The following is a 13,536-nucleotide window of genomic DNA, read 5'->3' as shown; positions in this document are numbered from 1 at the left end:
AGGCCGCGAGGCGCAGCGACCGGGACGATCGTAAGGCGCGAGAGAAAATAAAAAAACCGCGGAGAACTCAGCCGCAGCCAGGGGGGGAAAGGACTGGACTGCAAGAGGGGCTGGGAGGCACGATCGTAAGGCACGGGAGAAAATAGAAAAACCGCGGAGAACTCAGCCGCAGCCGGGGGGGGAAAGGACCGGACTGCAAGAGGGGCTGGGAGGCGCGATTTGAAAACCGCTGGGGAGGGTGAATGCAGCAATACGGCAATCGCCATTACAGCCAGCGGGGAAGAAGACGAGCGCGGGAAGCCGCCATTTTCGTAGGCGGGGGAAGAAGACGAGCGCGGGAAACCGCCATTTTGAAAAAAAAAATAAAAGAAAAATTTCTTTTTGTCTCTCAAGAAGATTGCAAGGATGCCTAAGCGTGGTAACATCAACGATTTCGATCCCGATGTTGAAGATTGGGCCACATATGTAGAACGCATAGAGATATATTGTAAGGCAAATAAAATATCAGATGAAGATAAAGCATTAACCTTGCTAAACTCAATGGGTGCGAAGACATACGGGCTATTGAAGCATCTTCTATCACCAGCTAAACCGGCGGACCAGACTTTCGCTAATATTGTTGCTGTCCTGAAGAATCATTTGAACCCCACACCGCTGATGTTAGCAGAACGATTTAAATTTTATGCGAGAACACAACTGAAAGGGGAAAGCAACGCGGAGTACTTAATTGAACTGCGTAAGCTAGCGAAATACTGTCAGTTTGGGGAAAGACTGACAGAGGCACTGAGAGACAAATTCGTGTGCGGATTGTCGAAAGAAGGAACCCAAAAGCGGTTGCTTGAAGAGAATGATCTTACACTTGATAAGGCTGTCACTATTGCAGCATCGCACGAAGCCGCAGCGAGAGGCACTGCAGAAATGCAGCTGAAGGCAGCGGTACTCAGCGTAGATCAAATGGCTTTGGGTACAACGAAATGTTATCGTTATGGACAGACAACACACGATCAGAACCAATGCTGGTTTAAAAACCAGGAATTTAGAAAATGTGGCAAGCTTGGTCACATAGCTAAGGTATGCCGGTCAGGAAAGAAGACCAGCAACAAAAAGTCACCGCAGGGAAAGTGCAGAAAGGTACATAAGGTGGCTGAGAAGAGTTCGGATGAACAGAATTCGGATTCAGACTCCAACAGCAAGGAACTGGGTAGTCTGAGAATTCACAGTGTGAGTAAGGAAACTGACCGACAAACTACCTGGGCCACACTGCAGATAGCAGGAGTCCACGTGAAGATGGAATTGGACACCGGATCGGCATTGACGGTCATGAATAAGCAAGATTACAAAAAGTTATTCACACATATTCCCCTACGGGATACGGAGATAATATTGCAGACATACACGGGGCAAAGAGTATACCCCATCGGAAAGATAAAAGTCAAGGTGATACACAAGGGCAAAGAGCACCAAGGACTGGACTTATATGTACTACCTGAGGGAGGTCCACCACTTCTGGGACGGGAGTGGATCAGGAAAATAAATATGGACTGGCACCCCCTAAAAGCAATGACGGAAAGTCCAGAAAATGAGCGGGAAGTCCTGAGGTGCCCAACGTGCAACAAAGTCTACAAACAAAGGGTGAAAAACCTGTTTCAGAAGCACGTGCTGCAGTGCGGAAACCAGACTTCACAGGAGGATGGTGACGGGTACAAAGCCCAGGATAATGATTCAAACAAAAGGAGGTACCCCCGACGCAGTGCCCAGGCCCGCTCAACTACATTTTTCGGGTTGACTCCCTTTTATGGTGGCAAGTCATATGGTGAAGAGGATTTTCCATTCTACCGAGATCCTTCGGGGAAGAAAAGAGGAGAGCAGTCAACTCAAGGGCAGGTAGACGGAGCCGATGATCCAAGCATGTCTTCTGACGAGGATATGGAATACTACTACAATTTCACCAGAACTGTCATCACGTCCGATCGCGAGGGAAGACTCGAGCCGTGCAGTTTCTTTGATGGCGAGGAAGATTGCCGCCTACCCAGGATCAGCTCAGACTCTGGAACTGATGATGGTAAGATCAGCCCATGTGCAAAAGACAAGTCTAAAATGGACTTGCAGACTAATGACGGAAAAACGAAGGAGTGCATAAATGCTTCAGAAGAGAACAAAGTATCAGAACAGAATTCCACTGAACAACCAACATAGTTTGACAGAGAATTCTGAGTCTGTCCAGTCTACAGACATGCAAATTTCTGAGGAACACCGGGCTCGAACTCAATTCAATCTCAAACTACAACAGCAATTAGAACAAATGATTTGCCGTTTTGAGCAAGAGATGAATGCAAAGAAAAAGTTCTTTGACACAGAGTGGGAGAATCTAGAAAGACAGCAGAAGCAGCTGATTGAGAAAATGGAACAGGAACACACAAACCATCGGCGCGATGAGGCCAAACGAATCAAAGCTGAGCAAGAAAGGGAATATGTCAAATTCATCGATCAGTTGAAAGCTAAGAAGAAAGAGCATCCTTTTGTGAGCAGTGTCAGCAGTAATAAGCCACTCAGGGAATTGGTGGCAGAGGCAAAAGCTGAAGTGATGGAGGAAATAGAAGACAATAGAGAGGAAGCAGAAGATGATGACTCATCTGAACTATTATCACCCCTACCAGGTCACGCAGGTGGTCCCTCCGAACTGAGCCAAATCAGTCTGGAAGCAGAAAAACTTCCCAAGGTACTCGAGCCTTTAGAAGTCAACAATGCTGGTTCTGAAGTTTCGAAAGTTCAAGCTGTTAAGTCCAGTGAAGGACCATTAGATGAGTCACCCCAGCAACGAGAACCAGAGACCCCTGAAAGGCGCCATGCTGACCAGATCATAGAGTCATCCGAAAAGGGACAATCTACACCACAACTTTATACGCCTAATGATGAAGCAGAGATACCCATAGCATCTACCTCCGATCCGGTGATACTGCAATCAGATGAATTCGACACTGGCATTCAAGCCGAATCGACCTTGCCAAAAGAACCTACTACACCACCGAAAACTACTACACCACTGAGAACTACTACACCACCGAGGCGTTATCCGGACCGAGTCAGGAAGCGCAGGAGGCGCCGCCGCAGAGACTGAATCTGTGAACTGTTTTTACATGAAGTTGTGTATATATGTTATGATGTTATGTTTAATGGGGAACATATATACTGTTAAGCTAAAAAGGGAGGATTGTAGTGTATGTAACTGTTCCACCTTTAAGAGTGTAGTGTATGTAACCGTTCCACCTTTAAGAGAACTATTTTAAGGGTTGCACTACTTTATCTTGGCTGCTGTATACTGTAATACCGGTAGTGACCACACCGGTATATAAGTGCTGTGTAATGATTTATTGGGCAGTTCCGCCCTGACCTTCGACTAGTAAAGACCTGTTAAAGTTTACTCTTGTGGTCTGTGTAGTAATTCTGAATATAACACACAGACTTAACAGGATCCAAACATCAAGGTCCCCCGGCACACTGACAGCTGTTCTCTCCTTGGCGAGAATGCTGGCAACAGTGAGTCGCCATGTGCTGGCCATCCCTTTACCGTCAAATCATGGACCCGAGAGAGTGTCGCGTCATTTCGGGTTTCCTTCTCTATACTTGAGTTTGTAACAGGTAGACATTCGACTATAGTCGCATGGAATATCTCAACAGGGTCCACTGCAGGTGCTTCCTCTACTGTAGGCAACAGTAGGCACGACAGCCCATCAGCATTTCCATGCTGTTTCGTACCCTTGTACTCTATGTCATACTGATGTGCCCCTAGAAAAAGTGACCATCTTTGCAGCCGTTGTGCCGTCATCACCGGAACGCCCTTCTTTGGGTTAAAAATGGAGACCAGGGGCTGATGATCAGTCAGTAGGGTGAATTTCTGCCTGTGCAGATAGCGATTGAACTTCTTCACCCCCCACACCAGGCTGAAGGCCTCCCTGTCAATCTGGGCGTAGTTACGCTCGGCTGAGGTTAACGAGCGCGACGCAAAGGCTATTGGCCTCTCTGAACCGTCAAGGAATTTGTGTGACAGCACCGCTCCGATGCCGTAGGGAGACGCATCACATGCTAACCGAATCGGTAGTGTTGGATTGTAGTGGGCCAATACTTCTTTTAGAGTCCCAAGTCCTTGTTGGAACACCTCTTTCGTGTCAGTTAGAATTTTTGACAGTCGTCCAGGTGTGACGTCATCATCCTTTTTATCAGTCACAGTTAGCGCCTGAATGGAATGCCAATCCAATTGTATTTTTCGGATCCATTCACGTCCCAATAATGGTGGTCCTCCATCTGGTAGTATATATAGATACAGTTTCTGTTTTTCCTTGCCCTTGTATTCAACTGGCACCCTTATTTTTCCTCTGGGGTAGACTTTTTGCCCCGTGTATGTCTTCAATACAATGGACGTGTCCTTCAAGGGTATGTGTGAGAATAGCCACTGATAGTCTCATCGATTCATGACAGTTAGGGCTGATCCTGTGTCCAATTCCATCTTTACTGGGGACCCTGCTATCATGAGGGTGACCCAAATGGTTCGGTGATCCTCCTTTGCAATCACGTTGTGTAACTTTAGACAACTTAGTCTCCTGCTCCCGGAGTCCTTATCACTCTCCTGATCTTCCGAACTACTGTCTGTCAATTTCTTTACTTTCTTGTACTTTTCCTTAGTAGTTCTTGTAGTGTTGGTTTTCTTTCCCGACCTGCAGACTCTTGCTATGTGTCCCATTTTCCCACATTGCCTGCATACTTTGTCCTTAAACCAGCAGTCCTTCTGATCATGGGTTGTTCTGCCGCAGCGATAGCACTTTTCTGCTCCATACGCCATTTTGTTAGCGCTGTATTCTTGTGGTTTCTGTTGTATTTCCGCAGCTCCCCGTGCTGCTGCTTCGTAGGATACTGCCACGCTGAAAGCCTGTTCTAGCGTCAGGTCCTTTTCCGAAAGTAGTCGTTTCTGGGTTCCTTCACTCTGGAGCCCGCAGACAAACTTATCCCGTAAGGTGTCTGCCAGTCCTGCTCCAAACTGGCAGTGCTTCGATAACTTGCGTAGTTCCGTAAGATAGTCAGCATTGTTCTCATCTTTGTGCTGGTTTCTTTTATGGAACTTGAATCTTTCTGCTATCAGCAGCGGTGTAGGGTTTAGGTGTTCCTGTAAGATATTAACAATCTCCTCAAAACTTTTCTCCATTGGTTTAGCTGGGGTAATTAAATTCCGCAATAGGCCGTACGTTCTCGCACCCATCAAATTTAATAATACCGACGCCTTCTTTCCATCGGCCACCTCATTTGCCTTGCAGTACACTTCAATTCTTTCCACATACGTGGTCCAGTCTTCTACCTCGTTGCCGAAAGCAGTGATACTGCCACTTTTCGGCATCTTGGGTGATTTAAAATGGCGCCTCCCGCGCTTTTTCTTCTTCACCAATGGATTAAAATGGCACGGGGTATAGAATCTTCAGGCGAGACAGAGGGGGGTGTAAAAGGGGAGGGGGTGTTGCAATATTAATTAAGGAGTCAATTACTGCTGTAAGGAGGGATGATATATTAGCGGGTTCCTCTAATGAGGCCATATGGGTAGAACTTAAAAACAAAAAGGGGGCAAGCACTTTGCTGGGAGTGTACTATAGGCCCCCAAACAGTCAGGGGGAGACAGAGGAACAGATATGTAGGCAAATCTCAGAAAAGTGCGAAAATAATAGGGTAATAATAGTGGGGGATTTCAACTTCCCCAATATAAATTGGGATAGTCAGAGTGTGAAAGGCTTAGAGGGTGCAGAATTCTTAAAGTGCATCCAGGAGAGCTTTTTGAGCCAACATGTAGAAAGTCCTACAAGAGAGGGGGCGGTACTGGACCTAATTCTGGGGAATGTAGCCGGGCAAGTGGTGGAAGTGTCAGTAGGAGAGCATTTTGGCGACAGTGACCACAATTCGGTGAGATTTAAGGTGGTCATGGAAAAAGACAAAGACGGCCCGGAAATAAGGGTTCTAAATTGGGGGAAGGCCGATTTTAATATGATAAGGCAGGATCTGGCCAAATTGGACTGGGAGCAGCTACTTATAGGAAAATCCGCATCAAAACAGTGGGAGACTTTCAGAAGGGAAATAGAGAGAGTACAACGCCAATATGTTCCTGTAAAGGTCAAGGGTGGGACCAACAAGCAAAGGGAACCTTGGATGACAAGGGATATACAAAAATGCATTAGAAATAAAAGGGGGGCTTTTGGCAGTTACAAAAGACTAAAGACGGAAGAAGCCCTAGAGGAGTATAAAAAATGCAGGGGCATACTTAAAAAAGAAATTAGGAGGGCGAGGAGGGGCCATGAAATAACACTGGCGAGCAAAATAAAGGAAAATCCTAAGATGTTTTATAAGTATATTAAGGGCAAGAGGATAACCAGGGAAAGGGTAGGGCCCATTAGGGACCAAAGTGGCAATCTGTGTGTAGAGCCAGATGATGTAGGCGGGGTTTTAAATGAATTTTTTGCATCTGTGTTCACTATGGAGAAAGACGATGCAGACATAGAAATCGGGCAAGGGGGCTGTGACATACTTGAACATATTAGCATCGAGAGGGAGGAGGTGCTAGCGGTTTTAGCAGGCCAAAAAGTGGATAAATCCCCAGGCCCAGACGAGATGTATCCCAGGCTGCTGTGGGAGGCAAAGGAGGAGATTGCAGGGGCTCTGACACAAATTTTCAGAACCTCTCTGGCCACAGGGGATGTACCAGAGGACTGGAGAACAGCTAACGTAGTACCATTATTCAAGAAGGGTAGCAGGGATAAACCAGGGAATTACAGGCCAGTGAGCCTAACATCTGTGGTAGGGAAATTATTGGAAAAAATTCTGAGGGACAAAATTAGTCTCCACTTGGAGAGGCAAGGATTAATCGGGGATAGTCAGCATGGCTTTGTCAAGGGTAAATCATGTCTGACAAATCTGATTGAATTTTTCGAGGGGGTGACTAGGGGGGTGGATGAGGGAAATGCTGTGGATGTGGTTTACATGGACTTCAGTAAAGCTTTTGACAAAGTCCCGCATAGGAGACTGGTCAAGAAGGTAAGAGCCCATGGGATCCAGGGTGCCTTGGCGCGTTGGATCCTAAACTGGCTGAGTGGCAGGAGGCAGAGGGTGATGGTCGAAGGTTGCTTTTGTGACTGGAAGCCTGTGTCCAGTGGGGTACCTCAGGGATCGGTGCTGGGTCCCTTGTTGTTTGTGATCTACATAAATGATTTGGATGAGAATGTAAAAGGTATGATCAGTAAGTTCGCAGATGACACGAAAATTGGTGGGGTGGTAAATTGTGAGGAGGAAAGCCTCAGGCTACAGGACGATATAAACGGGTTGGTCAGATGGGCGGAAAAGTGGCAAATGGAATTTAACCCTGAAAAGTGCGAGGTGATGCATTTTGGACGGACAAATAAGGCAAGGGAATACACAATGAGTGGTAGGACCCTAGGAAGTACAGAGGGTCAGAGGGACCTTGGTGTACATGTACATAGATCCCTGAAGGCAGCGGAACAGGTAGATAAGGTGGTTAAAAAGGCATATGGGATACTTGCCTTCATTAGCCGAGGCATAGAATATAAGAGCAGGGAGGTTATGATGGAACTGTACAAAACGCTGGTGAGGCCACAGCTGGAGTACTGTGTGCAGTTCTGGTCGCCTCACTATAGGAAGGATGTGATTGCTTTGGAGAGGGTGCAGAGAAGATTCACCAGGATGTTACCTGGGATGGCGCGTCTCAGCTATGAAGAGAGGCTGGACAGGCTGGGCTTGTTTTCCTTGGAGCAAAGAAGGCTGAGGGGGGACCTGATTGAGGTGTACAAAATGATGAGGGGCATAGATAGGGTAGACAAAGAGGAACTTTTCCCCTTAGTAGGGGGGTCAATAACAAGGGGGCATAGATTCAGGGTAAGGGGCAGGAGATTTAGAGGGGATTTGAGGAGGAACTTTTTCACCCAGAGGGTGGTTGGAATGTGGAACTCAATGCCTGAAAGGGTGGTAGAGGCAGGAACCCTCACAACATTCAAGAAGCATTTGGATGAGCACTTGAAATGCCATTGCATACAAGGCTATGGACCAAATGCTGGAAAATGGGATTAGACTGGACAGGGATGGATGGGCGGCGCAGACACGATGGGCCGAAGGGCCTCTTTCTGTGCTGTAAAACTCTATGACTCTATGACTCTATGACCTCCCGCGCTTTTCCTTCTTCCCCAATGAAATAAAATGGCGCCTCCCGCGCTTTTCCTTCTTCCCCTTGCTGCCACGCTGCTCCTAGCTTTCTGCAGGGTAATGGCAGCGACCCGCAGCTTCGGCGCGTCTCACTTTTCCTTCCCCTTGTTTTATTTTCGCTATGCTGCCCGGTTCTTGAGCACCGACCGCGCCCTGTGCGCTCCACCCTCTCTCTCTCTCTCTTTTCCTCCCGACGACGCTGCACGGCCCCTTTGCAGAGCTGCTCGATCGAGCTCGAGCCCGCCGCAGTCCAGAAGGATCAGCGCACTACCTTCTACCAGCACGATTTGCTGGAACACCTTGACTGGGGAGCCAAGCCCAGCTCTCCACAACCTCTCCTGCAACTCTCCGAACTCCGATGGATCCTTGGGCGGTTGCCCGCGGTCGACGCCCGTTGTTCTGACTTCGACCTCCAAGAAGCTTTTTCTCAGGGAAAGATCCCCGTGAGGTGATGCAGTACTGCAGGTGAGTTCGAACCTGTTCGTCGCCAATGTAGTGTCCGAGTATAAATAATACACGGAATGCAGGAGAACAATAATAAGAGGTATTTACTGAACAGAGCTGTAGCTACTATGACCGGAAAGCCCTGCAGCGGGTAATCAAAACTGCCCAACGCATTACCGGCACCCGGCTACCGACCATAGAGCACATATACCAGAAATGCTGTTTACGGAGGTCACGGTCCATCATCAAAGACCCTACCCACCCCAGCCACAGTCTGTTCGCCCCCCTGCCATCTGGGAGACGCTACAGATGCATTCGCACCCGTACGACTAGATTTAGGAACAGCTTCTTTCCCAGGGCTGTCATCCTACTGAACTCCACAAATAAACTCTAAAGCCTGCACATCTGCCAATGCACTTTATTATGGTTATGTTTATGTTAATGTATTACAAGCCAAATGTATGTTGAATGTTTAAATGTCTTAATCTAAATGTACACTCTCGGGAGCCGCAAGCCTACATTTTGTTGTCCTGCACTTGTGTACTAACAATGACAATAAAAGTTGATTTGATTTGATTTGATTTGAACTTAAGACTGAAATACAGAAGCCTGCTATGGCTTTATATACAGGGGTGGTCACTGCCGGTACTGCAGTATAGAATCAGTTCTTCTCTTAAAGGTACATACACAACAGCTTTAATCTAAATTATAAGAGTAAGTCAAGGGGAAACACGTTCAAACAATAAAAAGGTAAATTTAGGACTGAAGTTTCTTTTCACACAGAGAGTGATCACCACATGGAATGGCTCCTTAATGGAGCAGTGGAGGTGAAAACCCTGGAATCATTTAACAAGCAATTAGATGTTGCAATGGAAGGGTTTGTTCGGGTCATTCTGGATGAACAATCTCAGGCTGGCTGAATGGCCTTTATTATCTAGTAATCCTATTCTTCCACTGCCAAAAAAAAGTCAACCACAGAGGAACACATATAGCAACTCTCATATTCAGAATTTAGATTATAGCAATCAAATCTATAGTTTTAAGACCTTTCTGAAAGGCCAGAACATCACTGGTCTTTATCATTCATTTTATATGGGACAGCTGGGTGCACAGCGGTGTCCCAGCAAGACGATCAGGAAATTTCATGAGCGCTCATTTCCATCTCATAGACATCAACTGTGGCTCAGTGGTAGCACGCTTGCCTCTGAGACAAAAGGTAATTGAGTCAAAAGGTCATTGACACTTCAGTGCAGTAATGAGGGAGTGCTCGTTGGAGGTGCCATCTTTTGGATGAGATGTTAAACCAAGGCCCTTTTGCCTACCTGGTGTTGTAACCAATATTTACTCCTCAGCCAACATCACTCAAGCAGATTATCTGGTCATTATCTCATTGCTGATTGGGGGACCTGGCTGTGCACATACATACAACAGTGACTGCACTTTATTACAGTACTTCATTGGTTGTAAAGCACTTTGGGGCGTCCTGAGGTTGTGAAAGGTGCTATATAAATGCAAGTTCTTGCTTTCTTTACTACCATAAAATTTCCCGTTGAAATGATGCTCTTGCACATCTTGGGTAAGATAACTTTAGACCGAATAATGCTGCTGGTTGGAAAATCTTCCCTGTGGTGACTTAACCAAAACTGATCCAATTCGAGACAACTTGGGTTTGGAATTTAGTTTTACACTCAGTTCCATTGTATCTTATATATATAAAAAGGATATGTCTGTCTGTCTGTCTCTCTGTCTGTCTGTCTGTCCGGCTATACAATCAAAAGTTATAGAGCGTACCTACACATATGTCATATCAAAAGAAAGCTCATCATTAGGGGACTCTTGCAGGCATATTTACTTTTTGCTCGGACAAAAATTGTGCCGACGGTATCCAAAAAACGTTCAAAATTCCTCTCATTATCCGCTCATTTGCATCGAGCGGGGGCGGGTTCATTGTGTGTGCGGGCGGGCCATCCTACAGTTGAGTGACGTGATGATTGACCAATCCTACAGTTCAGTGACCTGACGGTTGACCAATCGGTGCATGTGTGGGCGGGCCTTATCATTCTGAACCGAGGTGAGTCGCCGCCATCTTGATTCCAAACTTTTCATTTCTTTTTCCCGCTTTCTGCGTCTTTAAAAAAAAAGTTGCTTTTAAAACACATAGGCCTAGAAATTCAGTGGCCTGCGCCACCAGTTTGCGCCCAAAGAGGGCACTGGCCACACCTACCGCGATATTTAGCGGGGCGCTAATGGCGGTGTTAGCCTGTAGCGCTGCGCCGCCACCGATGATGTCATCGGTGTGCGCAGCGCCCCGCTATCGCCCCGCTGGCCATATTTGGTCGCGCCCGCCTCCTCAGCGCCGGCCGCAAATAGCGACCAGTACACAGGGGCCTACCTGTGGCAGTAGTGGTGCTAGTTAAGGTGGAGGTGCGGCCGGCCGCTTTTTCGGCACCCGCCTGCCCGCACCTCCGTCCCCGGCCTCCTACACCCCCCCCCGCGGCATTGCCGGCTGTTTCCCGAGAGCCCGGCACTTCTCCTTGGTGCTGGGCTCATTTGCCGGCACTCGCGAGCAGGGATCGCGCTGTTGCAGGCACCTCCCCCTTAACAGTGGGAGGAAGGCCTGCAGTACCGCAGCGTGCCGTGCCGCAGCGTGTGGCGCTGCGGCCCTTAGCGCGCCGAAATTCAGTTTCAGCGCCCCAAGCGGGGCGCGGGAAGCCTCGTTTAGTGGCCCACTTCCATTTGGGGCGCAGAAACTGAATATCCGGATGGCGCAAGTGGCTCCGCTCGCAGCGGTAATTCCGGCGCCCAGGCGAGCTTGGCGCCCCAAACTGAATTTTTAGCCCATATTGTTTTTAAAAAAAAGTTAATTACTTTCTAAATCTTTTACCTAATCTCATTAATTTTCCTACCTTTCCCCGTTTTTGCAGGTAGGCCTCGAAGCCTGGGCGTCTGTTGCCAGCCATGCTGGACCCTAGGCAATTGTTTTACGGCAAGATCCTCCCACCCCTCACCCCCCACCACCGCCCCCCGCCGCTGGGCCTGATTCCGAACCAACGGCCAGCCATCTTGGTAAAGGCTGGCTGGGCTCACTGCAAGCTCCTCGCGCTAAATTCACGCTCGCGCTGCACGGCGCACGCGCACCTCCACACAGAGCGCGGCCAGAGGGAAGCGAGCAGGTTAGCGGGGGGGGCGGGGCTCGGGAGGGGAGGGGGAGCGGAGAGGGTTACCCCGGCAACCGGGCTCGCCAGCCGCAATCGGCCGTCTCAAGCCGCTCAGGCCCAGGCCCGGTCCCGGAGATCGGGAGGCGGAGAGGGGAGGAGGGTTACCAAGGCAACCGGGCCCGGCCAGCCGCAATCGGCCGTCTCAAGCCGCCTCAGGCCCGGCCTCGGGAGGGCGGGGCTCGGGCTGACCGGGGCGCTGCGCTCGGCATGTCCGTGCGTGGGGCGGCACGGAGCTCAGCGGAGCCATCGCCGGCAGAGGGGAGAGGGTCTGCTGGCTCCCCCCTCCCTTTCTCCCCACCTCCTTCCCCCACCTCCCCACCCTTCCCCTCCTCTCCCTCTCCCCTCCCCCTCTCCCCTCCTCTACCCCTCCCCTCCTCTCCCCCTCTCCCCTCCCCCTCTCCCCTCCCCTCCCCCTCTCCCTCCCCTCCCCCTCCTCTCCTCCTCCCCTCCCCCCCGCTCCCCCTCCCCTCTCCCCACCCCTCCTCCCCCCTCCCCTCCCCCTCTCCCCTCCCCCCTCTCCCCTCCTCTCCCCCACCCCTCCTCTCCCCCTCCCCTCCTCTCCCCCTTCTCCCCCTCCCCTCCCCTCCCCCTCTCCCCTCCCCTCCCCTCCCCTTCCTCCCCCCTCCACCCGTCCTTCCCCCTTCCTCCCCACCCTTCCTCCCCCCTCCCCTCTCTCCCCTCCCCTTTCCCCCCTCCCCCCTCCCCTCCCCTTTCCCCCCTCCCCTCCCCTTTCCCCCCTCCCCCCCTCCCCTCCCCTTTCCCCCCTCCCCTCCCCTCCCCTTTCACCCCCTCCCCTCCCTTTCTCCCCCCCTTTCCCCCCTTCCCCCCTCCCCCCTCCCCCCCAGTCGCTCTCTCTCTTCCCCCCAGTCGTTCTCTCTCTTCCCCCCAGTCGCTCTCTCTCTTCCCCCCAGTCGCTCTCTCTCTTCCCCCCAGTCTCTTGCTCTCTCTCTTCCCCCCAGTCACTCTCTCTCTTCCCCCCAGTCGCTCTCTCTCTTCCCCCCAGTCGCTCTCTCTCTTCCCCCCAGTCGCTCTCTCTCTTCCCCCCAGTCGCTCTCTCTCTTCCCCCCAGTCGCTCTCTCTCTCTCTTCCAACAACTACATGCCCTCAAAAGACCCTCGGCACCGCCGGGCACTTCAGCTAGTTAGAATATAAAAGCATGAGATAGTTCAAAATTAGTAAAGGCCATTTTTATTATTTAGGCTCATTTTCCTTTTGCTGCGTTCTTCTTAAGCTCTTATTTGTATTTTTTTCTATAGTGTTGGCTGCTGGTTGGTCAGTTCCAGCAGTACCTGGGACATCAGTGGACCTACCGTGCCGTTTTACAGCGAACAAAGGTGACAATACCAATAATCTCCGTGTAACCATGCAGATGTCCAAGCCACTCAAAGTGGTCCATTCATTTCATTCTGGAAAGGATGACCTAGCACTTCAGGATTCTCAGTATAAAAATCGGACCAAGTTTGTGTTGCCCAGATTTGTTGTCCAGCTCTCCAAAGTCTCAATCTCTGATGACGGACAGTATGAATGTATCATTCAGGTGAGAAGAGGAGACGAATACACAAAATATCACTCCTTTAAATTTCATCTGGAACTTGTAGGTAAGTTATTGAGTTACTTGTTCCTCTTTAGA

General features: G+C 49.6%; 1 protein-coding gene across 1 annotated transcript in view; it reads left to right on the top strand.

Moving 5' to 3' along the window:
- Nucleotides 1-13,269: 13,269 nt before the first annotated feature.
- LOC147111543 (CD276 antigen-like) overlaps nucleotides 13,270-13,536 on the top strand; it is a 45,691-nt gene continuing 45,424 nt past the window's right edge. The window contains exon 1 of the mRNA XM_085999898.1: nucleotides 13,270-13,504. Coding sequence (XP_085856024.1) covers nucleotides 13,270-13,504 — 235 coding nt within the window. The remainder of the gene's footprint in view (nucleotides 13,505-13,536) is intronic.

Source organism: Somniosus microcephalus, chromosome 10 (genome assembly GCF_052327205.1).
Source record: "Somniosus microcephalus isolate GS21.2 chromosome 10, FLI_Smic_1.0, whole genome shotgun sequence".
Lineage (NCBI taxonomy): Eukaryota > Metazoa > Chordata > Chondrichthyes > Squaliformes > Somniosidae > Somniosus > Somniosus microcephalus.
The sequence above is the reverse complement of the archived record's forward strand: the minus strand, read 5'-3'. Positions and strand labels throughout refer to the sequence as shown.